At 46.6% G+C, this 27,192-nt stretch overlaps 2 protein-coding genes and 3 non-coding genes across 5 annotated transcripts in view; 2 read left to right on the top strand and 3 right to left on the bottom strand.

The window, feature by feature from the left end:
• Window positions 1-1,624: 1,624 nt before the first annotated feature.
• On the bottom strand, window positions 1,625-1,697 carry TRNAR-CCU (transfer RNA arginine (anticodon CCU)). Its single transcript has one exon. It is a non-coding gene; the product is annotated as a tRNA-Arg (tRNA).
• Window positions 1,698-1,888: 191 nt separating this feature from the next.
• The window catches only part of LOC142069038 (5-hydroxytryptamine receptor 3A-like), a 35,740-nt gene continuing 10,436 nt past the window's right edge, over window positions 1,889-27,192 (top strand). Inside the window, exon 1 of the mRNA XM_075119264.1 lies at window positions 1,889-1,967. The gene's annotated coding sequence lies outside the window, so the exon portion shown is untranslated. The remainder of the gene's footprint in view (window positions 1,968-27,192) is intronic.
• TRNAR-UCG (transfer RNA arginine (anticodon UCG)) lies at window positions 2,911-2,983 on the top strand. Its single transcript has one exon. It is a non-coding gene; the product is annotated as a tRNA-Arg (tRNA).
• TRNAR-UCG (transfer RNA arginine (anticodon UCG)) lies at window positions 12,810-12,882 on the bottom strand. Its single transcript has one exon. It is a non-coding gene; the product is annotated as a tRNA-Arg (tRNA).
• LOC142069039 (ATP synthase peripheral stalk subunit d, mitochondrial-like) lies at window positions 20,255-26,061 on the bottom strand. The gene is made up of 3 exons (XM_075119265.1): window positions 25,898-26,061; window positions 20,587-20,649; window positions 20,255-20,436 (listed from the first exon to the last, which is right to left on the bottom strand). The coding sequence occupies exons 1-3, from the start codon at window positions 25,988-25,990 to the stop codon at window positions 20,314-20,316; spliced, it is 279 nt and encodes a 92-aa protein (XP_074975366.1). The 5' UTR covers window positions 25,991-26,061; the 3' UTR covers window positions 20,255-20,313.

The following is a 27,192-nucleotide window of genomic DNA, read 5'->3' on the forward strand; positions in this document are numbered from 1 at the left end:
TCTCTCTGCTATAGCTTTAGCCCAGGGGTTCTCAAACTGGGGGTCATGACCCCCTCAGGGGGTGGCGAGGTTATTACATAGGGGTTGCAAGCTGTCAACCTCCACCCCAAACCCCGCTTTGCCTCCAGCATTTGTAATGGTGTTAAATATATTAAAAAGTGTTTTTAATTTATGAGGGGCGCATTCAGAGGCTTGCTGTGTGAAAGGGGTTGCCAGTATAAAAGTTTGAGAACCACTGCTTTAAAAGCATGTTTTGCCCCGAGTGAAGGGGTAGGACCAGTGAAATAGGAAGCTGCTCTACTAGAATGGCGCAGCGAGGGGCGTTGGTGGAATAGCACTGAGACTACCATGGTCCACTAGCCAGGCCCAAACTGCTATTCTCCAGAGGCAGTTGGCCCATCCCCTTCAAAAAGGCATCCCTGCTTCTAGTCCCTTTGAAGCGATTGCTGTCCCGAGGGCTCAGGGTCCTTTGTCCTTCTGTGCCTAGTGCCCAAGCGTCAGGGATGTAATGGATGGAAGCCGCACAATCTGGAGACAGCAGGATCATGCAGGGAAGGCAGCTGGGGCCTCCCAGAGAGACGGTTCCCCCTTGCCGTGCAACTCGCAGGCTTTCCTGTAGCAACCATGGTCCCTGTGAGACCTCAACAGCGCGCAGGCTCCTGTCTAGGACACCCAAATCCCTGAACACCTTCAAGGCATAGCCAGGTCCTGTGCCACCCCACGCCACGCATCTTCCCTCACCCCTCAGTGAAGGGAGGATCTGGTTGCCTCTTTCACCTCCACTGCAGAGAAGGGAGACGGAAGAAGACCGAAAACTTATTTAATGCTCATTAAAATGGGGGGGGGGGGGCAACAAAAATGAGAGCTGAGGTTAAAGCAAAGCTCACCTGCATGAAAAGGATTTTAAGATGGAAGGTGGCTGCTGAATAGAGCTATTTTCCTAGCAAGAGCAAAAATTCACACCAGAGGGGATTAGCATAAAAAAAAACCCCAAAAAACCTAGTGGGCTTGAATGATGTGTTTCAGAGTAACAGCCGTGTTAGTCTGTATTTGCAAAAAGAAAAGGAGTACTTGTGGCACCTTAGAGACTAACCAATTTATTTGAGCATGAGCTTTCGTGAGCTACAGCTCACTTCATCGGATGCATACCGTGGAAACTGCAGCAGACTTTATATATACACAGAGAATATGAAACAATACCTCCTCCCACCCCACTGTCCTGCTGGTAATAGCTTATCTAAAGTGATCATCAAGTTGGGCCATTTCCAGCACAAATCCAGGTTTTCTCACCCTCCACCCCCCCACACACAAACTCACTCTCCTGCTGGTAATAGCCCATCCAAAGTGACAACTCTCTACACAATGTGCATGAGTGTTTGTAATTCATAGACACAGTGATTGGCATCATACTATGTTGTGCTGGAAAAGGGTAATCAGTCTGCCAGGAACTGTTTACACAGATCCACAGTCCCTTGTTGGTTTACCTTTTATCTGTTGAGAAAACTGGAGACCAACAAAGAGGATCATGCTGTGCGGTTTAAATCTGTAGCCAGTAATGGAATTTAGACACCACCTAGAGATGGAGATATGGTTTACTTTAGACAGGAAAAAGAAAAAAGCTTTTCACCCCAGATGGGACTCGAACCCACAATCCCTGGCTTAGGAGGCCAGTGCCTTATCCATTAGGCCACTGGGGCTGGGTGAAAAGAGACGTCTCACACTGTTCCTTAACTCTGTGGTGGCCGAACTTTATTTCTCCTCGGTATTCTACATATTCTGCCGCTAAGAAACCATTGGACTTGTCCTCCATAAACCCCTAACATCAGCCTCGTCTCCTCGGGCGCTCCCCACCCCCCAGCCCCTCCTGAAATCAGCCACGGGGAAACAGCTTTCCTTCCCTGGCCTTGTTACGGAAGAACAACGCCTGCCCGGACTAGCGTGACGTCCCCTTGCCCACAAAGGGACAGGTTAGTAAAGCGCTGGCTGCTTGGGCCTGAGGGCACGGGGAGGGGCGGGCACGCGGCTGCCCTCCCGGCCCTAGCCTGGCGCGCGAGCCCAAGCGCGGCTACGGCGCTTTGCGTCACATACTAGTTAGCCCAGGGCGCCGGCGGCTACCGCAGCGATTCCGTGGTCTCGCGGAAAGAGCCTTCTCGTGTGAAGCAGTAAGTCAGGCGTTCGAATCCCGCGAGTCAGCGAGCCGCTTTGCATTCGCCAGTGCACGGCCAGCGGCTTACCTTGTGCCCGTGGAAAACTCCCAGGGCGGGCAGCAATAAAGGCGGCTTGGCTGAAAGCACCAGCCAGTTGGGTGCACACGCCACAGAGGTAGATGGGTTCAAACCATCAGTCACGTTCCATCTCCCTCCCTAAAGGTAGTCAGAAGGGCAATATTTTTATCCATCAGTTTCTTGGCGTGAGCTTTGACTAATAAGAAGCCGGGTGACTGTCACAACCCTGGGCAATCACCTTTACTGTTACACCAGGACAATTAGTCCTTCAATTCGGAGCACAGCCGGGAGTAGCCTACGGTAGGGTGTAAATCGTTATTTTGATTCTTAGAAAGCTAAATGAACTGAAATAATCTCTGAAAGCAAACGAGGGTTTGCCTAGAACAAAAAATAAAACTTAAAAACAGGTTTGGGGTTTAATTCATTGTTTTTATGGCCAATGCATTTTTAAAGGGCTCAGAGGAGGAGTTTTTCCCCACACCCAGTACAAATGCGGAAGAGATGCAAAAGGTATTGTGAGCTTCCCTCGCAGCACAGGCGTAGCTCTCACTAGCATGGCAGGATCCTTATAAATACGTGGAACTCCCCAGCTCTTACCTCCAAGGATCCCCGATGCAGGCGACAAGTAACAGCTGCTGGCTAGGATACATGTTCTCTTCATCACTGCTCTTCCGTTATCTAATGGGACCGCGTGGCCTAATGGATAAGGCGTCTGACTTCGGATCAGAAGATTGAGGGTTCGAGTCCCTTCGTGGTCGATTTTATTTTAATGGAGGTAATTTCCAACTAGCATGGAAAGCTCTGATGAAGTGAGCTGTAGCTCACGAAAGCTCATGCTCAAATAAATTGGTTAGTCTCTAAGGTGCCACAAGTACTCCTTTTCTTTTTGGAAAGGTTAAAGTGTTCAATGGGAAAAATGAGGCGGAGTGTGTTAAAGAGATTGTCTAGAGGAAAGGCCATGGAGATTGTTTTGAAGTGTGATTTGCCAGGAAGCAGTTGTGCACATTTGGTCCCCTCAATGCCAGGCTGAGAAAGCAGCTTCCCCAGAAGAGTAGGGAAAGCAGAGTTTAGCTCACAGACATAACCATCCTGCCCTCCTCTACCCATTCAGAACTGATCCCTATACATGAGAAATAGGTCCTATTATTATAGCCCTTATTTAACCCTATGCATTTGGGAGAAGTGCATGATGTCAGCCCAGCGTCTCTATAGAAAGGTGGGGAGGAAGATAAGAGGGGAAAACAAGAGGCGATTGGCATTGTCTTGCTACAAATGCATGTCTAAGGAAGTAACATGAAAACTACCCAGAATTTGGCCTTTGAAGATTTTGCCACCAGATGTGGGCATAATGAAAAAGAAAGCTTCAGGACAGAGAATGCGTACACAGATGTGCTACACACTTAAGTCATCATGCCCAGCCAGGCCATGTACAATTTAAAGGGCTTATGTCCAAATGCCCACCCAGAGTTAAACATTCACAGAGAAATGAGCTTGTTACTCTCAGGGTGATTCGCTTTCTTTAGTGAAAGTGTCAAAAAGAAAAAGAAAAGGGCTGGGATATTGTTCTTGTGAGCTAGGTGTGGGAAAGATGTGCTGTCTGGCTCCTGGGTCACTGTCACTCTGGTATGAAAGCAGTTACCTGGTACCAAAAACGAATTGAGTAAAGACTCTTGCAGATGCATTTGGAAGAAGCAAAAGATAAAGAGCTACTTGCAGTAGAAGGGGACCAACCGGGCTTAGTGTCAGCACAAGGCAGAAAAGGGACTTGAAAGAACAAAAATCTTCATGCGACTATATTTCAGAGCAATATGAGGAATCAAGTGGCAAATAATGCAAACTCCTTTTCACCCAGTTCTAGTGGCCTAATACAGGCACTAGCTTCCAAACCTAGGGATTAGGGGTTCAAGTGTCATCTCTAGAGAGAAGGGTTGCTTTCATAATTGTAAAAAAAAAAAACCCCAAGTGTTTTAAACCTCTCTGTCATCATTTTAGTTAGAGAACATTTTAATTGAAACACATTTAAGGCATCTTTTAGCCTAATTATTGTTTCCAGGAACAATAAATAAAACTATTTGAAAAACTTTAAGAACTAACTATTTTGGAAAGGATATCAGAATACTTTTTATTTACTACAGACCAAGATGTAGTAGATTTAGTCAGTGAGTGATCTCATCTGTCTTACAGGGATAAGCTATCCTCTTTTTATTTTATATGTTCTATTTTATTGGCGTTGCTTTCATATTAAATAATAGAGAGTCTGTCAACAGAACTATATCACTAGCCACCTCATTCACGGAGATTGGAGATCTGGCCATGAGGACTTTACTTGTAACTCTCTCAAGGCACTGCACATGATTTTTGAAGGTTACATCCTGTCTCATTTTTAAAGCAAATTTTTTTTCATGTAAAAACTGAGCGTGATGGACAGACACACACAAAACTTAACATTATTGGGGGAAGGGTCAGTGGTCACACACTTTATAGCTTCTGTGGGCGGAGATCATTGCACACACAGAGTCCTTGATGTATCCTCCATTCCCCCAAGTGCCACCCTCCCATTGCCTTCTATTTCAGGGACTTCCTGTAAGCCCCCCAATTCCCTCCTTGCAGGGGTTGTGTGTGTACCCCCCTCCCCCAGATCAGGGTCCTTCAGTCTTCTACCACCACCAGGGGTTGTTTATGACCCTACTCCCCACAGCTGTGTGTGCCCCTATTACTCCCCCCCTCCCAGAGTCCCCCTGAGAGGGGCTCTGTATTCACCCCCTTCTCATCACCTCACCAGAATCCTCCATCTCCTGCCTCCACCCACTCCCGTGTCCCCCATTCTCCTCCCATGCCAGGTGCTCTGTCTGCCCCCCTGCCCCCATTCCCACCTGGATTAGAACAGCCTTACTAGAGCACCCTCTCACAGCATCAAGCAGCACACCAGCCACTCCAACTTCATGGGTCCTCCACTGCTCCACACACTCTCTAAAGCCTCCCAGATTGCAGCTCTGTAGCTCTCCAGCTAGGCATCTGACAGCTCTACCCCTTCCAGGGTTCCCACCCACCAGCCCACAACAAGCATAAAGAAACCAACTCTTCCCTTTCCTCCAGGATACCCGACCACCCATAGTCTCCCTGGGCCCAGCCACCATGAGCACCCACCCTACACCTGCTCACCCAACCTGCCTCTTAGCAGCAAAACAGTGCTCTCATCTCCTCTTTAATACCTCCCTGGTGTTGCAGAGCAGGTGGATTGCATCTCCAGTACCCCATTAACTCTTTCCTGCCTTGGGTTAGGTTTGTATGCCACATTGCACCACCTTTCCTCCATGCTAGGGGGTTCTGTGTGCCCCCTCAGCCCCTACAAAGGTCCACCATGAGGGGATGAGGGGTTTTGGGTGAAGGGGCTCCAGGTTTGGGTGGGGGCTGGGGTGCAGGCTTACCTTGGGCGGCTTCCAGTCAGCGGTGCAGCCGGGGTGCTAAGGCAGGCTTCCTGCTTCTCCTGGCACCACAGACCACATGGTGCCCCAGAAGCAGCCAGCAGCAAGTCCTGCTCCTAGTCAGAGGCACAAAAGTGGCTCTGCACAGCTTTCACCCGCAGGCACCGCCCCCACCCCAGCTCCCATTGGTCAGGAATCAGCCAATGGGGGTGCAGAGCTGGTGTTCAGGGCAGGGGCTGTGCATGGAGCCCCATGGCCCTCCTGCCTAGGAGCTGGACCTACTGCTGACCGCTTCCAGGGTACAGCATGGTTTCAGAACAGGTAGGGACTAGCCTGCCTTAGCCGGGTGCTACCAACAGGGCTTTTAACGGCCCAGTCGGCGGTGCTGACCAGAGCCACCGTGACCCAGTGCTTAGATTCCGTGACTCAGTATTGGGTTGCAACCCGTAGTTTGAAAACCACTAGTCTAAATGATAGGCTGGGTAGGGCCCATTCAAATTGGATGGCCCATCAGGGGAACACTTAGCTCACAACAGACTGTGGAAAACACCCATCTGCATCTAACGGGCTTTCCTATAAACGTTCTAACTAAAGTATGGATAATGTCCTCTGCTATGACTAAGCGAAGCAGCCATGGGCACATGACTTGCCAGTGTAATTCTACAAGAACATGTGACCAGGTTACCTGGTACTGGACTCCATCTTAGAATACCAGAGTTTTTTTCACTGGCTAGCGTGGGAACCTAGCTTGGAGACAAAGGGTTCCTGCCCTATGCAAAAGCTATTTAAGGCTGGGGAGTGACATCACTGTGGTTCTTCACTGACTCCCCACCCACAGAGACTCTTGGAAACACCTGAGGAACAAGGACTGAATTGCGGGGAAGTGTTGGACCCAGGCTAAGGGATTTTTAGCCTGTGAAAGGAACACCTGGGGTTTCTAAGCTGCAAGCCAGTTCAGCTTGCGCCTTAAGAATCTGCAGACTGCTTGCATCATCATCATTTAGGGTGAGAATTTGCATTCATATCTGACCGATGTAGCATATTAAGCTTAGTTTGCATGTTTTGTTTATTTGCTAGGTAATCTGCTTTGATCTGATTGCTATTCCTTATAATCACTTAAAATTTATCTTTTGTAGTTGTTAAACTTATTTTTGCTTTATCTAAAACTGGTGTGTGGAAGTCATAACTTGGGACAGAAAGCTGTGGCATCTCTCTCTCCACATTTGAGGGAGAGGGTGAATTTCAGGAGCTTACGCTGTACATTTCTCTGTGCAGTGCAAGATGGTATCATTTTGGGTTTCCACTCCAGAGGGGGGTGCGTGCCTTAGGAACGGAGTAGTGCCTTAGCTGTGCCTTCCTATGCAGGGGCTGGTTAAAGAACCTGTGTGTATGTAACTACAGCTGGGTGTGTCCCTACCTGTGTATGTACTGGAGTCTGGGAGAGGGCTTGGCAGCAGTACTGTGTGAGTAGAAACCCAGGCTGGTGAGTCAGGACGGCTGACTCCAGTTCCAGGCAGGACCCCAGGGGGAACCCGTCAAAGTGCACCCTAGATCTCTCACCTAAGAGAACACTTGTAGCCAATCCTATTATTAACTAACTAAAGATGTATTAACTAGGAAAAAGAAACTAGTTATTTACAAGATTAAAGCAGGTAAATATACATACACAAATTAGCTAGTCTTGGGTTCCAAAAGGTGATAGAAAACTGCTGTAATATGCAAGCTCTATAGATCCTTTAACCAGGGGTGTGCACAAGAGGGGGCAAGAAGGGGCAGGCCTTGTCCCCCCAATAATCTGCAGAGGCCCAGAGCTCCTTCAGCCCCAGGGCCGCGGCAGGGACACAGAACATGCCCCTCCAAAAGTTATCACATTTCAATTCCTTTGTTCACCCCTGGGGCTAACACAAGCTAAACAGCCAGAAATCCTTTGCTTATGCTTTGATTGAAGTCCTGCCCTCTCTGGGAAGTCCAAACAGCATATGGATACAGTTCCTTCGTGCCAGGAATTTTTATTCCCGTCCAAGTTCAAACTGATGGGACGAGGCCTTGTGCACATCTCCTGTTCATAGGAGTTAATTGCTTCTCCACCAGCACAAAGTCTTTGTCTTTTGATATTTCACAACGGATCATTTGGTTTCAATGGACCTTCTTGTGTGTAGGACCAAACACCTTTGGTAAGAAAACCAGTATTTTACATTATGACAGGTTTCAGAGTAGCAGCCGTGTTAGTCTGTATCCGCAAAAAGAAAAGGAGGACTTGTGGCACCTTCGAGACTAACAAATTTATTTCGTGAGCTACAGCTCACGAAAGCTTATGCTCAAATAAATTTGTTAGTCTCGAAGGTGCCACAAGTCCTCCTTTTATTTTACATTATGTAACTCAAACAGGGAAGAAGCATTAAATAGTTCGAGGTTTACAACACAAACACTTAATATAACCTTAACATGGGGTACTGATGTTAAGAAAGATTAACATGTGCAGCACCCTACAAGCACTTCAAACACTAAACATATTCTTATAACTCTAATATCTATTTTACCTATACTAACACAAAGGTTAGCCAGACTGGTTTCCAGCTATGCATGTGCCAGTGTTCAGTGAGGGTTAGGGGCCTTGGCATGAGTGGACATCTGCTCTGCCAATGTCACAAAAACAATGAGAAGTAACAAAGCAAGCTTTTAAATGGAAGGAACCAGCCATGCGAGATTTTTTTTTTTAACTCTGAGCTATATGCTTTCACCCATACATTTTAAAGTCAGCATGGGTGGGGAGGAGGAAAATCCAAGCAGTACCATAAACTCTCCTACATAGAAGAGAATCAGAAGCATGAAGAATAGATGGAGGCACCTTGACAAATTGTATCTACAATCTGGTTGACAAGTCCAGCAAGCAAAATCCAGTACCCAGCCTCCGCTCTGCAATTGTGCCAGCAGCAGGTCAACTGTGGTTAGGAGTGGAATTTCTACCCAGTCACTGAAGTTAAATGGAGAAGAAATAAACCAGAGATGTGCACCTCTGCTTTATGTTGAGAACAATTAAAACAAAACAGGAAGTTCCTCAACATCATCAGTTTTAATGATCTCTGTAGAGCCAACTGTAACAGGTTCCTCTGAGCTGCCACCTGGAACTGGGGTACCACTGAACCCCCCTGACCCACCAGCCTGGGCTCCCTATACATTGTACTGCTGTGACCAGCCTGCCAAGCCCTCTCCCAGGCTCCAGTACACATACAGGTAGAGACCCATCCAGCTGTAGTTACACGCACAGAGGTTCCTTAACCAGCCCCTGCCTGGGAAGGCACAGCTAAGGCATGCACCCCCCTCTGGAGTATAAACCCAAAATTATAGCATCTTGCACTGCACAGAGGTCTGTACAGCGTAAGCTCATGCAATTTGCCACCTCCCTCAATGTGGAGAAGGATATGCAACAGCTTTCTGGCCCAAGTTATGACTCCCACACACTGGTTTTAGACAAAGCAAAAATAAGTTCATGACCTACAAAAGATTTCTGTCCCTTATAATCACTTAAAAGCTAACAGATCAAAGCAGATTACCTAGCAAACAAACAAAATAAGCAAACTAAGCTTAATATACTAAAGAGATTGGATACAAGTAGCAAATTCTCATCCTAAATGATGATGCAAGCAGCCTGCACTTGCTTACATCTTAAAAACCCCAGGTGTTCCTTTCACAGGCTAAAAATCCCTCTAGCCTGGGTCCAGCACTTCCCCCAGTTCAGTCTTTGTTCCCTCAGGTGTTTCCAGGAGTCTTTCTTTGAGTGGGGAGTTGGTGAAGAACCATGATTATGTCACTCCACTGCCTTAAATAGCTTTTGCATAGGGTGAGAACCCTTTGTCTCCAAGCTTGGGTCCCACGCCAGCCTGTGGAAAAACACTGACATCCCACGATGGAGTCCAGCACCAGGTGACCTGGTCACATGTTCCTGTAGAGTCCATGGGCAAGTCACATGCCCATGGCTGCTTCACTTAGTCATAGCAGAAGCCATTACCCATAATTTAGTTAGAATGTTTACAGGAAAGCCCATTAGATGTAGAGCGGTGTCTTCCATGGTCCATTCAGAGCCAAGTGTTCCCCTGATGGGCCATCCAACTTGAATGGGCCCTTGCCAGCCAGTCATTTAGACTGAGAGCTTTTTGCCTAGTGGGTGCTGCCCAGGAATAACTACCTGAAATACAAATACACAGTCAATATTCCTAACTTCAGATACAAAAATGATCCAAGCATACAAATAGGATCAACATATTCAGTAAATCATAACCTTTTCAATCACTACAAAAGGTTTTTTTTCTCTCCTTCTGGTAATAGCTCACCTTACCTGATCACTCTCGTAACTCCCATTGTTTCATGTTCTCTGTGTATATAAAATCTCCCCACTGTATTTTCCACTGCATGCATCCAATGAAGTGAGCTGTAGCTCACGAAAGCTTATGCTCAAATAAATTTGTTAGTCTCTAAGGTGCCACAAGTACTCCTTTTCTTTTTGTGGATACAGACTAACACGGCTGCTACTCTGAAACCTTTTCAATGATATCTCACATACTTATCTTGCATGAAATACATCATGATTATGCCATACTCATAATATTGCTATGAAGAATATGGGGTATAGTGTCACACCAACTGAACCTCCAGAAATGTGGGATGCTTTGGGAAAGGTTTGTGTGGGAGCAGTCCTTTCACACCCCACAAAAAGAGATCTCTTCTATGGATACAAGTCCATGACAGCCTCAGCTCAGAACTTGCACGCAGACTTTTGGGGCCTCAATAGACCCAGTCCTTCCAACCCTACCCTAAAGATTGGGGCTGTTGGGTGAAAAACAAGATCCATTTCAATTTAGGCTTAAACAGTTTATTTTAGCCTTTATTTTGTATGGTTTAAGACCATGCTGTTGTCACCTATGAATACGTACTAAAGCAGGTCAGGCAAGAAAGATCATTGAACAAGTTAAGTCTCCTGGGGACAGGGCAATTCTCCAAATCTCTGGTCTTCTCCACTCTCCTATTGTCCATCACCTATATTTTATCCCTTGTCCCAAAATTTTGCACAGACTCAGTTTACCTAGTTACCTCATCTGTGTACCTATGTACTCTAACCCCCTAATTAAAACATTCTCATGCATAAATCATGACAACTTAATACATTTTTGCTTATCCTAAGAATAAGAGAACGGCCATACTGGATCAGACCAGTATCCTATCTTCTGTTAGTGGCCAGTGCCAGATGCTTCTGAGGGAATGAACAGAACAGGGCAGTTATTGAGTGATCCCCCAGCCATCCAGTCCCAGTTTCTGACCTGCTAAAAATTATTTTTTCCTGTCTACTTCTGTCATCTATTCTTCATTGTCAGCCCCACTGGCTCCATCCAGTTTTTATTTTACAGGTCTGTTTTTGTGGCCTTTAGTTATTACTTGTTAAAGTATCTTTTTGGGGGGGAGAGATGGACCTGAAGTTAACAATTCCCTCAGGACACTCTGCTTCACCCTGCTATTTACATAGACCAAGGATTTTTACAGACAAGACACACAAGCCAGTTTCCAGTTTACATCGTCCTTTCTTGACTCACTAATCCTCATGCAGCACCAGGTCTGAAAGCCCAACACTTATTCCATAGGATAATGTCACTCAGAGGGCAGCTGTAGTGCTGTAGGAGCTTCAAGACTCACATGATCTTTAGTGCTTTATTCTATTAAGTGGGACATAGAAATCTGGGTGTCCATTAGGAAACCAGTGTCTGGGAATGATAAATGGAAATATCCCTAAAATCAGAGTGCCCAGGTGGTTTGTTTTTTTAAACCTCAGTGTTGTTCCGTACTTTGCCTTCCCTGACCCAACAGACACATTTATTTTTTACTTGCTGTTTTCACGGATATCTGATCTGGGATATCTGGGGCTGACAGAGATTGCCCAGGTCCCCAGTTGATCTCCAAATGGTTTTTTGAAGTGTGATCATGTTGGTGTAGTTAGGCTACAATGAAAGTTCAGCTCTCTATTGAGGACCTATAAAAGTGCACAACAGAGTGTGCTTCATACTTTTTCTATGCTAATTAATACTCCTTAGGGATGAAGGCATTACAGTCAGAGGCACTGTGCCAAAGAAATTAAACAGGACAGCGGGCTACCCAACATGGGACTTTCCCAAGGTGGAGAGTTTGGGCTAGAGTGGGTCTACCCAAATGCACTGCCAACCCTTCATCTTTAGTGATAAACTATTATGGGTCTGCGGCGCATGCATAGAACTAGAAGTCATGTAGTTTTCATTGGCAACAGTCCCAAACTTCTTAGATTCCCCCTTCTTGCAAACCTGTCCTGGTGGGAGTCCTCTCTCCACCCCACCATCTTCCTTCATTATAACTAAAGCTGATGTCTCCTTTCCTGCCATCATGGGTGCTAACTAATGCTTCTTAACTAGTCCTTCTTTAACAACTTCCGAGGGGAAAGGAAGAAATCAGCAAGTTCTGATCTGTGGTCTACAGAGGAAGACAGCACAAATCCAGGTTTTCTCACACACACCCCATACACACACAAACTCACTCTCCTGCTGGTAATAGCTCATCCAGACTGACCACTCTCCAAGTTTAAATCCAAGTTAAACCAGAACATCGGGGGGGGGGGGGTAGGAAAAAACAAGGGGAAATAGGCTACCTTGCATAATGACTTAGCCACTCCCAGTCTCTATTTAAGCCTAAATTAATAGTATCCAATTTGCAAATGAATTCCAATTCAGCAGTTTCTCGCTGGAGTCTGGATTTGAAGTTTTTTTGTTTTAAGATAGCGACCTTCATGTCTGTGATTGCGTGACCAGAGAGATTACTGTAGCTCACGAAAGCTCATGCTCAAATAAATTGGTTAGTCTCTAAGGTGCCACAAGTCCTCCTTTTCTTTTTGCGAATACAGAGTAACACGGCTGTTACTCTGAAAAGTGTGTTATTTGTTCTCTTAGGCTCTGTAATTCAAACTAGGACCCTATATAAAACTTCACTGGGATTAGCCTTCCACTTATGCCAATGCATAAAGCGCGGCTTTCTAGTGGCGCCTCTGAGATCAGTTGGGTGCACTAAACGCTCCTTCAGCAGCTAATTTTGCATGGGCAAAGACTGGTTCTGCAAAGGACATTTCTCCGAGGGGAAAAAAACCAACCGACCACGAAGGGACTCGAACCCTCAATCTTCTGATCCGAAGTCAGACGCCTTATCCATTAGGCCACGCGGTCACCGTGGGTATGGTCCTGGCACATCCTAAGAAAGAGCATCCCTGCCACCTGCACCGCAGAGGCCAATACAGAGCCCCAGGCCTGCTTCTGGCACACGCAGCTTGTCCAGTCACCCACCCACGTGCTCTCCCAGCGCCCAGCTTTGTCCAGGAAACCAGGGAAGACATTTTTGCCCTGGTGCAGAGTGGTCCACCGTGTGCCTGGTCTGCAGGGGCATTCCGGGGGGAAGGGGCGCCTGACCTGCAAACAGCCTGGGGCGGCGGGGGCGCAGCTGCCCGGTGTGGCCCCCCGCCGACCGGCGGCTTTGCTCTGCTCCGCCCTCTGTCTCCCCTCCCCGTGCCCAGAGCATCCTCTGCAACCCCGCCGCTTCCAGAGCGGGACACGGAGCAGCTGCGGGAGCCTAGCCTGGAGCTGCGGTCCCCGCCCCGGCGGCTCTGCGGGGATTTTTCCTTCCCAGGCTCTCTCTCCTCCGCCCGGAGCAGCAGGCAGTACATGGCTGCATCCCACCTCCGCCAGCCCCAGATCCCGCATCAGTTGCGTCCCTGGATGGATACCCCAGGCTGGCAGGAGTCCCAGGGCTCAGAGCCGGCTGGCCCGTGTCCACACTCTGCCCCCAGAGCCAAGGGGGTGGGCCGGCATCGGGGTCCCTCAATGGAGAGAGGAGCAGATACAAATTGGCCCAGCAGCCCTGGCCTGGTGTATAGTGGGGTTGCTGAGAGCTATTGAACCAAACTTGAATCCTGTGTGTCAGAAGTATCAGGGGATAGCCCTGTTAGGGAGTATCCACAAAAACAACGCGGAGTCCGGGGGCACCTTAAAGACTAACAGATTTATTTGAGCATAAGCTTTCGTGGGTAAAAACCCCACTTCTTCAGATGCATGGAGTGAAAATTACAGATGCAGACATAAATATACTGACACATGAAGAGAAGGGAGTTACCTCACAAGCAGAGAACCAGTGCTGACAGGGCCAAGTCGATCAGGGTGGATGTAGCCCACTCCCAACATAGATGAGGAGGTGTCAATTCCAGGAAAGGCAAAACTGCTTTTGAATGAGCCAGCCACTCCCAGTCCCTATTCAAGCCCAAATTAATGGTGTTAAATCTGCAAATGAATTAATACATCCATCCTGATCGACTTGGCCCTGTCAGCACTGGTTCTCCACTTGTGAGTTAACTCCCTTCTCTTCATGTGTCAGTATATTTATGTCTGCATCTGTAATTTTTACTCCATCCATCTGAAGAAGTGGGTTTTTTACCCATGAAAGCTTATGCTCAAATAAATCTGTTAGTCTTTAAGGTGCCACCGGACTCTGCGTTGTTTCTGTATATCAGAGGTTCTCAAACTGTAGTCCGTGGACCACCAGTGGTCTGCGAGCTCCATTCAGGTGGTCCACAGATCGTTCCCCCTAAGGTGCATGCCTGGGAGGCAGCACATGAGAGAATGAAGGGCCACACACCTCATTAGTGGAGGCGTGCAGGCGTGTCTCCACTAATTAGGTGCCTGGACCTTGGAGAAGACGCACACGTAATGTGAGGTGGTGGCCTTTGGGGGAATAGGAGGGAGGGGGCAGTGGGGTGAGAAAAGGGAGTGGGGGGAATTTGGGACATGCAGGGCTGCAGTGGCCAGAGAAAGAGGTGACTTTCCCCAGCTCCAGGGCTGCTGCTGCCGGGGAGAGACTGCCCTCCTTCCCAGCCCCAGCTCAGGGGCTGCTGTGGTGAGGGAGACCCCCCCTTCTTCCCAGCCCCAGCTCAGGGGCTGCCACGGTGGCGGAGAGAAGGCACAGCCATTGCATTAGAAAGGTAAGACTACTGATATTAAGATATGAGTTGTGTGCTTTTATTTGTAAAATAAAAAAACTTTAATTATTATTTTTTTTGAAACAGTGCTTTTATCCAAAGTGCTTTGCAATAGTTAGCTAACGGTACAAACAACATTTGGAAAGATCATTAAGTGGTCCGCCGAGACCCTCAGCAATTTTCAAGTGGTCCACGGGGAAAAAAGTTTGAGAACCACTGCTGCATATGATGAAAACAACTTCGCCTATGCACCAGGCAACTAGAAGCTGTGAAAGCCAATCCAGCCTTTTAGTCACATGACTTAGGGTTTTTTCACTGCACAGCTGTTGTGGGGGTGTTGGTATTCAACACATGCACCCCGGGAGGTTTGATTCTGCTGGGTGGGCTTTTTGCCAGCATCTCTGCTGGGTGAGGTTGCCCCATCCTAGCCCAGCGAATTCACGCCTTGGGTTTTAGAACACTGACTCCCGGGCTTGGGGGATGGAATCTGGCCCATTATGTACCAGTTTATGGTCCTCCTAGGACTCACCCTCCTTTCCAGCAGCACTCAGTTTAACCTTGGCCATGCGTGGGCTGTTTGGCTAGTTTCATCTTTCCAAGGCACCCAGGCCGAGGGGGAGAGCAGAAAAGGCTAGTCCCAACTGCTTCTCCTTTAGATCAGCCTCTACAGGGGAAGACACTCCTGGCTGGGCACCTTCTCATCCCGCTCCCAGCCCATGGAGGGCTGGCCGCGCAGTGCAGAGAGGGATCAAACCATGGAACCCCCGGTGATCTGTACCCCTCCTTTGCTGCAGCTGGGAGGAGTGAGGAAGTTCAGCCTCCAAGATCTAGCTGGGACAGAGACGTGGGCATTCTGGGCGTGGGGTCCCCCATTGGGGAGCTCTGCCAAGACCTAACAGAAGCAGGATTTGGCTCCATGGTTTACAAATACCGAGGATTTTGGGGAGACGGGGCGGGGGGAAATGCTACAGAGGCTGCATTAGAGCCTGGCTCCACTGTGGCACTTATACCCCACACACTGTATATTTACATATAGATACACATATCCAATTGAACCTCAGACATACAGGCATATGAGGCAGCTGTGTTTGCGAGACAATAAACTAGTGAAGGAGCAGTCGTGTTCAGCATGGAAGGATCTTCCACATGAAACAACAAACCAGAGAATGCAGAGACAGTCAGAGGGACCATGGCAGGCACGTGAGAGCTTTGCAAAGTCTCACTAACAACCAGTGTGCTCCATTTGCACAATTGCCACCATAGTGAGTCTGTGCAGATGAGGGCCAGATAGTAGCTACTCCCAAGTATTTATGGAAGCACAGGAAAGAGACAGCCACTGCCAACTGCTCCTCTAAGTGCTTAATTTAAAGCTCACTGGCATCAGTGGAAAGACTCCCACTGACTTCAATAGGATTTGGATCCAGGCCATAAGATGGGAGACAGAATTTAACCAAATATCCAAGACCAATGGAGTTATGAAACTCCTACTGTCAGCAGACATTTGTTCCCATTAAGCAGTGACCTTTGGGCTGGATTCTGATCTCAGACTGGTATAATTCCATTGATTTCAATGAAGTTTTTCCCAGTTTACCCTGGAGTAAGACTCAAGCTCCAAGTATACAACTAGTTCTGTTTTGGGCAAGAGATGCAATTTTCCCACCAAGGGTGGGTGGGTGGGTGATCTTGACCTTCTCTTCCCTCCTTCTGAATACACACCTGGACTATGGCAACAGATTTGAAATCCCTGTACGGAGAAAGGAATGACCTTTAAACCACTCTGTCTTCACTTTCTTTGCTCAAACAGCAACAGACCTAATTCTCCGGTCCAATCAGACAACAGATGAGGTGAATAAAAAAAGCAAACTTTATCACTTGACCAATGGAGAATGGAAGTTCACAAACATAAACATTTATACTATACAGATTAGAGGATGAGGAGGAAGTCTTTACTGGGATCATCTATGAGGTATTGCATCATTAGTGTATTGCACACACTATATACTGGATTTCATTCATTGATTTATCATAAACACACCCTTCAGAACATCAGGGCTCAGCTACAAAAACTAAAAACATAACCCAAGGAAAATCTAGTCATCTTTAAAAGGACTAACTCCCACAATTACAAATACACATTCCCCACCAGGCAAAGCACTTCATAAAGTACAGGTATTTTAACAAAAGGTCCAGGGAGATGTATATTATTTGCTTACATCCAAGAGTTAGTATTGCTATCTTAGCAACTTTGCGGGAGTCTGAAATCTCAAAACAGAATGATCTGATAAAAATGAAAGTTACATACCTCTAAATGGAGGTCTCAGAATGTGTCACCGCTGCAGCGTCTGCCTGACCCCTACAATGTAGATCTGTAGAGCGAAATCAAGAAAGAGCACGATCTACTGCTCATACCAAGTGCTGTGTTCTACAAGGAGTTCACAGGGGAAAATAGGCAACTCCCATGTCTAAATGGGAGAATTACAGCAGTCTCACAAATCCAGCAGCACATGTGCCCAAGACAACTCATGCTAGTTCCATTGCCACATTCCTAGCATCTCTCGCCTGACAATGCAGGAGAGAAGGCCAACAAGAGAGTGGAACCAAAGCAGTCTACTGTGCAAGCCCGATCATGCTTCAGCAAAATGACCTTTGACAGTACAGCTCTCATAGGAGCATATGGAATTAGATACTAATGCTGGCAAGTCGCTGGAGTCCTTCATAACTGGTACCAAAAAGGAATTCTTCATGATATAGAACTACACAGTTATGGGTCCAGATCCTCAGTAGGTACAAATGGCTATAGCTCCACTGACATAAATGGAGCTACCCTGATTATACCAGCTGAGGATGTGGTCTAAGGCGGTTTCATCTTCCTTTGAGATCTAGTATAGGCCACTCTGAGACAGCTCACTGCACTAGATGGACCTTTTTGTCCGCTCCAGTTTCAATGTGCGTCTTTAGGGGAGTAGAAGAAAAAAAACAGACAAGTGAGGGCCTATGTATTCAGTGGGCACATGTGCATGAATATTCATACAGAGAATACCAGCAGGAAAATAGCAAGAGTGGGTAGAAGAACACAGGGCTCAACCCAAAATGAGGGCCAAGAGGGTTAGGTGATGTGGCTGCAAGTAGGTGGTAGAAAGAGATGGGCAGGTAAGGAAGAGTTAGCAGGACAGGTGGAAAATGGGTCAGATTATGAAAGGAGGGGAAATTGGGATTAGAGGGCAGGGAGCAAGTAGGAAATGAAGGTAAGCAAGCAAGGAAAGAAAGCTGGGGATAGGATCAAGGCGAGTACTTATGGCTGGCACTTGAAGCATGGACTGCATCAGAGGATAGGAAGCCCACTGGGGCCTGTTCTCTCCTTTGAGTTGATAGCTTGGACTCCAACCAAGGGAGGAAGAGTCTGTCTCATCCCATTGAGATCAGCACTTATCCAGCCCATTCAGTTATTTCATGTTTGCCTTGTTCCCTCCAGATCTCCATGAAGAGACGACCCATTTCATACGTTTTGAACCTTATCTTCCCATCATGTGCTCTCTACTTATTGGATATGACTATTTTGTTCAGCAGCAGCTCTTATGAGGACAACATCAGCTTCCAGCTGTCACTCATCATTGGAGAGTCTGTGTTGGCTCTGATTCTTAAAGACATTCTTCCCACTTCTTCAGATGACCCACCCATAATAGGTACTTGTCTTTATTGAGTAAAAGTCACTTTATATTCGACATGCACTGGATATAAGGAAGAGAGCAGAATACAAACATGCCACCTATTCAGAGATAGTAAGAAGAGGAACACGTAGCCACTGCAGTAGAGCTGTAATACTATAAGTCCCTATTCAGAGCAGTTTCTGGACTTGGGGCACTATATTTCTTCTATGAACAGAAGCCCACAGTAGAAAGAACCATGGATCTAGAGGAAGGAAAGGCAGAGAGTTTATCAAGCACATTGTCTTCATCTTGTTTTGCAGTGATGTTTTTCATAGGTGTCTTTGTCCTAATGATTATGGGTGTATTGGAGACCTGCCTATTAATGCAGCTGAAGAAGAAACCCCTCCACCCTTTCCTCAAGGCTATGAAACTGCTGAGATGCCGTGAGCAAGATAGAACATCATCCAGAAACCTCCTAAGCAAGCAGGGTTGGTGTTTGGTTACCTCCATTTGAATATCCGTATCCAGTGTCAGGGTTGTGTCAGTAGGGAGCCCCTTATCTCTGGAAATCAATCATGCTAGCAGGCTTAGAACCCAAGTCCATTGTGTTTCAGGCCACATTTGATCATACATTTGCACACAGTTAAGACACCTACCTCTCAACGTCATTATGGTGCAAATATTATACAAATCAAATATATATATAGGAAACATATGTCTACAAAAGAGCTGCACCTGCTTTTATCACTACTGTTTAGCATCATCATTATTGTACAATGGAGCGGTTAAATGTGGGCTAACTGCCTTTTGTAATGCTTGCCTCAACCTCCTCCCTAAAAAGGTTTTCCTGCTTCTTATGCTTGAATTAAGCTGTATACTGCATGTCTGAATAACAGTGCAAGCTCTGCAGGGCAGGAGCCTTTTCTTGCAAGTGCTTTGTAAAGCAATGTGTACACCTAGGGCATCCCATCAGCAAATAAGTTACCTGAATAAAATACATTCATGGAGCCAGTTCCAGCTGACAGGGAATTACGGAGGAGGTGTAAGTCATCTTAGCTGCACCTCTCAAAAGTGCTGAACTACCCGTGGAGATCTGGGGGGAACAAAGCAAACATGAAATAACACAATGGACTAGATTAGTGCGGGTCTTGATGGGATGAGACAGGCTCCTCCAACTGTCATTGGAGACCAAGCTACCACTATCAACTCAAAGGAGGGAACAGGCCAGGGAGGGCTTCCTACCCTCAACTACAGCCCAGGATTCAAGTTTAAAGGAAAATAATGAGCTCCAGAGGAAAAGGTATATTTACCATAGCAAAAATCCCAACCAGTTAGTGCTGGTCACAAGACATGCTGTCTTACATAAACATACCATGTATCTGATTTTTGCAGACCACTGGAAGTGTTTGCCTTATTAGTACTGCACATTACTAACGGGAGACCTGGATCACCCAGAAATAACAAACGCCAGAATGGTCACGGCTTTGGCTGAAGGTGAAACCTACCAAGTAGAATCTTACGCTCCTCTCAGAAGGCGCGTGTTGTGAAGCTGCTCTCCTATTCATTTACCTACATTCCCGAATGCTACACACGACCTTTAGATCAAGAGCAGCATGTCTGCCTGTTCTTTGATGGGTTCATGTAACCAGTCCGTAATATTCATCTGGCCGTGCGATGGAAAAGCCCTCCCACATCCCTGCCTCTACAGCCAGGGTGGCCCTCTCCTACGCCGTGCTGAGGCAGCATGGGCTAATTGCACAGCTGCATAAGAGGTGCTGAGGCACAAGCCCATCTGGCACACTGAGGCTGTGGGGGAAAAAAGCTGGTGGAGGTTTGTAAGGTTTTGCCAGGTTTGTAACTCCTAGTGGATTTAATCTTTTAGTTTTGAGATCAAGATGAGACACATTGCTGAAGCCCTGTACAATTACTTTATTTAAAAGATTCTAGAGACTTTGACAGTCACCAGAAACTGCTTTCAGACAGATTTATAGGTCTTCAATAGGCCAGGATGGATACTTCTCCTTGTCCAGTTTGGTTTCAGGGAAGACCTCATTCAAGTCCTCAAAAGTCATCTGATCAAATGGAATCATGGTTCTGAACTTCTCAAGCTTGGAGTGGGAGGAGAGACAAGAAAATGTTAAAGTCAGATGTAAGCCAGCATTCAAATTAAACTAGATGTACAATTAGAAATTAAAACAAGGTTTCATACCAAACTGCCTTAAACATGAAATTCACAGGGTAGAACCCGTCAAACCTACCTGTTTCTCATGCTGGACAATACGGGATTTAGAAGCCTGCACATATTCAGCAGCACTCTTTGTCTGCAAGAGAACAAAGGATTTGGTGAGCCCATTAATTCTAGATTGTTTCCTGCAGTGAAGCTGTGACTCTCATCCTATTTCACTTTAACCATTCTCATCTTGCCTCTTCCTTAAAGAGGCACTGACCTTAAAATAGCATCTGCTTTAAATAAAATAGGTACAAATTCTGACAAATTCTCTGGCTAAAGACAACATCAATGACCAGAGTACAACCCCTGGAGTTTATGTTATATCCACCCTCTTCTTTCGCACAGAGGGGGAGCCCATAGAATAGAAGTCCCACTATGAAATGCTCCATCTTGACCCATGCAATCTCCAAGAACTCCAACTGCACATTAAAAAGGAGTCAGGCCTATTTTATACAATTTAGGTGCATCCTTTGGGCTCCTGACAAGGTGCCAGTAAGATCCTCAGCGTATATTTTGCCCTTTTCCCCTTGCAGATGATAAATATGAGACTGCACTCACTGCATTAAAGAATTTTTTTGTGCCAAAAGTGAATGTAGTAGCTAATCGCTACAGATTTTGCCAGTGTGAGCAGAAACCAGGGAAAACTATAATGCAGTATATTGCTGATTGTAATTTGTGACTTTGGGAATATGGCAGATGAGATGATTAGAGACCAGCTCATTGAGAAAACAACTATGCTTCATGTAAGAGAACGCTTACTTCTAGAACCACAACTTACACTAGAAAAAGCAATAACCATTGCTACTCAGATTGAGTCAGCTACAGCTGAAGCCAAAATAATGAGCATGGGTACAGGAGGCACAGTCCAGGCTGTGACTTCTTTGTAGAAAAGTTCACTACCACTGCAGACACGCAATTGCAAGAGGAAAACTAATGAAAAACCACCGAATCAGCAAATTCAAAATACAGTAAGAGCATGTTTTTGCTGTGGATCCCCACAACACCTTGCAAGCTACACAGGATGTCCAGCAAAAGTAGCTCAGTGCAATCATTGCAAAAAGATGGGACATTTTGCTAAAGTATGTCGCAGGAGACAGTTCAATCAACAGGTGCATGCAGTTACAATATCAGATGTCACTGTGGACAAAATCACTACTGTACATATTCCAGAACAGATAAAGTGCACTGTAAACATTTCAGCCATACCCTCAGGCAAACCACACTCTATTCAGCTAATGTTGGGCACTGGCTCAGCAGAATCTATACTACCTGATTCCATCTATCTGCATTACTTTAAAGATGTGCCTCTTACTGAACCCAAACTTCACTTTGTGTGCTATTTGAAAAACCATATTCCAGTACATGGCTACCTGCCAGTAACAGTTACTTTTGGTGATTGCTGTGTAACAGATGGCTGATGAATCTTGCCCATATGCTCAGGGTTTAGCTGATCGCCATATTTGGGGTCGGGAAGGAATTTCCCTCCAGGGCAGATTGGAAGAGGCCCTGGAGGTTTTTCGCCTTCCTCTGTAGCATGGGGCCTGGGTCACTTGCTGGAGGATTCTCTGCTCCTTGAAGTCTTTAAACTACGATTTGAGGATTTCAATAGCACAGATATAGGTCTGAGGTTTTTTGCAGGAGTGGTGGGTGAAATTCTGTGGCCTGCGTTGTGCAGGAGGTCACACTAGATGATCATAATGGTCCCTTCTGACCGAAATATCTATGAACTGCAGAGTTCTACATTGTGCCACAAAGGCACTCCTATCCTTGGCAGAGATTTATTGGCTGCTTTAAATTTCAGGGTAGTTAATGGATTAATTGATCTTCCTCAGCAAAGCACTCTTGCGGTACACACACCAGTTTCAGCTGGGACCCAACACCAAGTTGAGGAGAAACTCGGCTGTGCTTATGGGTTTCTGCATAAAGTTAAAATGCAGAATAATGTGATGCCTGTACGACAGAAGTTACGGCGCTTACCATTTTCAGTCAGGGAAGCTGTTTCAGAGGAACTTAGAAAACTTGTTCAAAAGGACATTATTGAAGAGATCGACTCCTCGGAATGCGTTTCACCTATAGTAGTGATGCAGAAGAAGGGTGGAGGCATTCGCCTTTGTGTGGACTTAAGGGAGCCAAGTAAAGCTATTGCGATTGACAGCCATCCTCTTCCTCACATAGAAGAAGTATTTGCAGAACTCCATGGAGCAAAGATGTTTTCTACTCTTGATTTGCAGAGCGCACACCACCAGGTTATGTTGCATGAAGAGAGCAGAGACCTCACAGCATTTATTACACATGAGGGACTATTTCGTTTTAAATGTGTTCCATACGGTCTCGCATCTGCCCCAAGTGCCTTTCAAAAAATGATGTATTGATTCTGAAGAATCTACATGGAGGTCAGTGCTATCTGGATGATATTATCATGTTTGGAAATACTTCTGAGGAGCATGACAATAACCTGCAGTGTGTACTAAACTGCATCAGCACAGCAGGCCTCCAGCTCAAGAGGTCCAAATGCAAATTTAGACAAACTGAACTCTCCTTTCTGGGGCATACAATTTCACAGGCTGGACTAAAACCTGATCCAGATCATATCCTGGCAATTTCAAATGCTCCTCCTCCAACAGGTTTGCAAACCTTACGTTCCTTCTTGGGTCTTACCTCCTGGTATGCAAAATTCATTCCCAATTATGCTTCTGTCATTGAACCATTATGGGAATTACTACAGAGAAGTTCAACCTTAGTGTGGACAACGGATGCACAAGCTAGTTTCGAAACGGTGAAAGACTTGATTGTACATAGTCCAGTACTTGCACTATTCAGTCCTGCATTGCCCACAATTGTAACTACTGATGTTTCTGATTATGGACTTGGGGCTGTTCTCACACAACTGCATGAGGACAACACAGAGAGGACTGATGCATTTGCTTCAAGGACACTAAGTAATGCTGAGAGAAAATATTCTACAGTCGAAAAAGAAGCACTTGCTTGTGTCTGGGCTACTGACAAATGGAGAACTTACCTGTGAGGCTGCACGTTCAAGTTGCACACAGACCACAGCCCTTTGACGACGTCGCTCACCGCGGAAGGACTGGGAAGAGCAGGATACCATATTGCTCGATGGTCTGCAAGACGACTCTCTTTCAATTATGAACTGGAATATAAGCCTGGAAACCAAAATGTGGTCGTTGATTGTCTTTCTCGCCTGCCTTTGCCTTCACCAGATGGTCCACCGGAGGATGAGGATGTCGTGGTTGCGCTTATTACAAGCACTCTCACTGCAGTTACAAGAGAACAATTTCAAGCTGCTTGTGCAGCGTGTCCAATTCAACAAAAACTACGGGAATTTCTGACAAAGAGATGGCCCAGTCACCCTAAAAACCTTGACCCAGTTTTGCTGCCTTATTTTAGAGTTCGGGATGAACTTTCTTTGTTAGATGGCTGTGTGCTATGAGGTACACACCAGCTCCTTGTGCCAGAAGAATTACAGTCAAAACTCATACACCTGGCACACGATACCCATCAAGGAATTGTCTGAACCAAACAGCGACCACGGGATCTGTACTGGTGTCCAGGGATGGACTCTCAAACTGAAGCACTCATAAAATCTTGTGTCACTTGCCAAATGCATGATAAGACAGCAGTGACATGTACCCCTCCATTACAGCCTGTTCCTTTTCCTGAATCTGCATGGGGAAAAAGTGGCGATTGACATTGGAGGACCCTTTGATACTGCTCCAATTGACTGCCATTATGCCATCACTTTAATAGACTATTTCAGTAAATGGCTTGAGGTAGCGTTTACATAGCAATTCTCTTCTGCTACAGTAATTAAGTTCCTCTCTTCAGTTTTCAGCAGGGAAGGTAACCCCAAAGAACTGGTTTCAGATAATGGTAGTCAATTTACTTCCCTGGAGTTTGAAACTTTTCTAGCACAGAGGAACATTTTACACAGAAGGTCATCCCTACATTACCCTCAAGCCAGTGAGGAAATCAAACAGTTTAACAGAAGTTTGAAAGAGAGTTTGCAAATGGCTAAACTGGAAGGGCTATTGTGGATACCTTTCACTACTGATTTCTTGCAAGCATACCAGGCTACATGACATGCCACAACGCAAAGATCACCCGCAGAGTTACTGCATGGGAAACAGATGAATACTAAACTGAACATTGCTGGATTGTTGAAGGCACGACCTGATGCCCCAAACAAGGATGATGTGAGAAAAACAGTTGAACAGAACCAAGCAAAGTCTAAGGCTTTCACAGACAAGCGGCGGGGTGCTAAGGAACCAAAGTTTGAGTGGTTGCTTCGTTAGAATATGAAAACCTGGAATTTTATGCAAAGGGGACCATAAATTCACAGCTCCTCTTAAAATCATAGAGAAGAAGGGACCTTACACCTGTCAACTTTCTGATGGGCGGGTATGGAATGCGTCTTATCTTGCACCTGCCTATGCACCAAAAGGGGATCATGCCAACACCCAGTCTGCATTGGATGACTTCACCGTGGTACCAACACAACAAGACATTGCACTGGAACCAGGGCTTAAGAGACGGCCTGTCAGACCCAGACGACCACCTGTCTGGACTAGAGACTATGTTATGTAGTATCTACAGTGTTTTCAGTGTAATATTTCTGCCAACATTTCATATTTGTTCCTGTGGTTAGAACAATGATGTTTATTTTAATTGGGAGAATTTCTTAAGAGAGGAGGGAATGTGGTGTTTAGAAGTTGCTTGTAATTATTAGAATTGGGAGCACTAGCTGTTGGGAGTCTGAAAGGTCAGGAAACAGGAAGGAGGGGGGAGGAGTTGAGAGGCTGGGAGAAAGTTACAGAGGGTGCAGCAGCAGCTTGGTAAAGAGGTTTTCCACTTTGAAAATAAAGTCCTGTTGAAGCTTGTTAGTACCTTGCCTGGTTGATGCAACAATATTTCCCCAGTAGCCAGACTAGTGCTCTTTGGATGTTGGGAATCAGCAGAGAAAAGGAAAGCTCTGACCATATACTCTTTCCTCAGGCCACTTCTACACCGACAGCTGGGAAAACCTATGCAGGCTGTAAGAGAAAAAAGCATTAGCTTTATGCCACTGGAGGATCCCCGTCCACTAAAATGACCCTTCCTATCATTAGCTATGCCAGCTTTTGGGCTGCTTTGTGCTAGCAGTGTGATGCAAAGCAACTGCACACCACAGCACAGGACCTGGGCCAATACCTCCTAATAATCTCACTTAGCAGCCTGCTCGAGGAAAAGTTCACAGTTCTGGGTCTTGTGCATCAGACATGAGCAGCCTCCACTTGGATTTCAAAACAGCAGCAACATCTAATTGAGGACGAGAATCTCACCTTCTTTTCAAACTCATCCACCATGCCAGCCTTAGCAACTGCAGCCTTGTAATAAACCCAGTCAATAGCCGGGGGCTTCTCTGGCAAGGACATCAACCAGTACAGGTGGAGCAGAACAGCTGAAAGCACAACCCCCAGGAATTTCAGAGAACTCCCAGTTCCACACCAGGCAACTCTGCAGTATCCACTGCCCCGCCCATCATCAGGCCCCAGGGTAGCAACTATGCTCATTTTAGTTGCCGGTATTTTCAGTCTACTCATTAACGTGGAAATGGCAATAAAGCAGCCACACAAAATTCTACACGCCTACATTTGCCTTTTTGGGGCGGCGGGGGGTGGGTGGATGGGCAAGTACAATACTCTCAGTTTTTTCATCATGAACACTGGTAGGCGCAGACAACGAGAGTTTGTGAATGGGATGGTTAGTTTTCTTTATAGTTTTGCAAGCCTGACAAAAGGTTTAAAAAAAATAAAAAGAAAGATAATAAACATGGAAACCACTTCAAGCCAGGGGGTGCAGCAGCACCCCTCGTTCCGCACCTATGGAGCAGGCAACCAGAGGCTCTGAAAGCCAATCTGCCCTTTTAGCCACATGGCTCAGGGTTTGTTCACCACAAGGCAGTTGGAGGGGGTGGGTATTGCTATTCAAGACATGCACCCCGGGAGGTTTGATTCTGCTGGGTGGGCTTTTGCCAGCATCTCTGCTGGGTGAGGTTGCCCCATCCTAGCCCAGCGAATTCACACCTTGGTTGTTACCACACTGACTCCCTGGAGGGGGGGGGGGGAGGGGAATGCACTGGGGTGGAATTTGGCCCATGATGTTCCGGTTTATGTGGGGCCAGTGCAACCACTAGGCAAACTAGGTGGCCGCCTAGGATGCCAAGTGGTTGGGGGTGGCCAAAAGCGCACTCCGGGGAGGAGGTGGAGCGGAGGTGAGCTGGGGCAGGGGGGCACGGGGAGGGCCGCCTGCAGCAAGTAACTGAGGGGGGGGCGGCGTGCAGAAGAACCGATTCCCACCCCAGCTCACCTCTGCTCCGCCTCCTCCCCGAGCATGCCGCCTCCGCTTCATTTCTCCCGCCCCCCCAGGCTTGCGGCGTCAATCAGCTGTTTGGCGCCACAAATCTGGGAGGGAGAAAAGCAGAGCAGGGTGGCGTGCTCAGGGGAGGAGGCAGAGCAGAGGTGAGCTGGGGCGGGGAGCTGCTGCATGGCTCCCCAGGCCGAGGGCGTGGTGCGCAAGGTGGAAGTTTCGCCTAGGGCACGAAACATCCTTGCACCAGCCCTTATGGTGCTCCTGG

This window comes from Caretta caretta, chromosome 14 (genome assembly GCF_965140235.1).
Source record: "Caretta caretta isolate rCarCar2 chromosome 14, rCarCar1.hap1, whole genome shotgun sequence".
Lineage (NCBI taxonomy): Eukaryota > Metazoa > Chordata > Testudines > Cheloniidae > Caretta > Caretta caretta.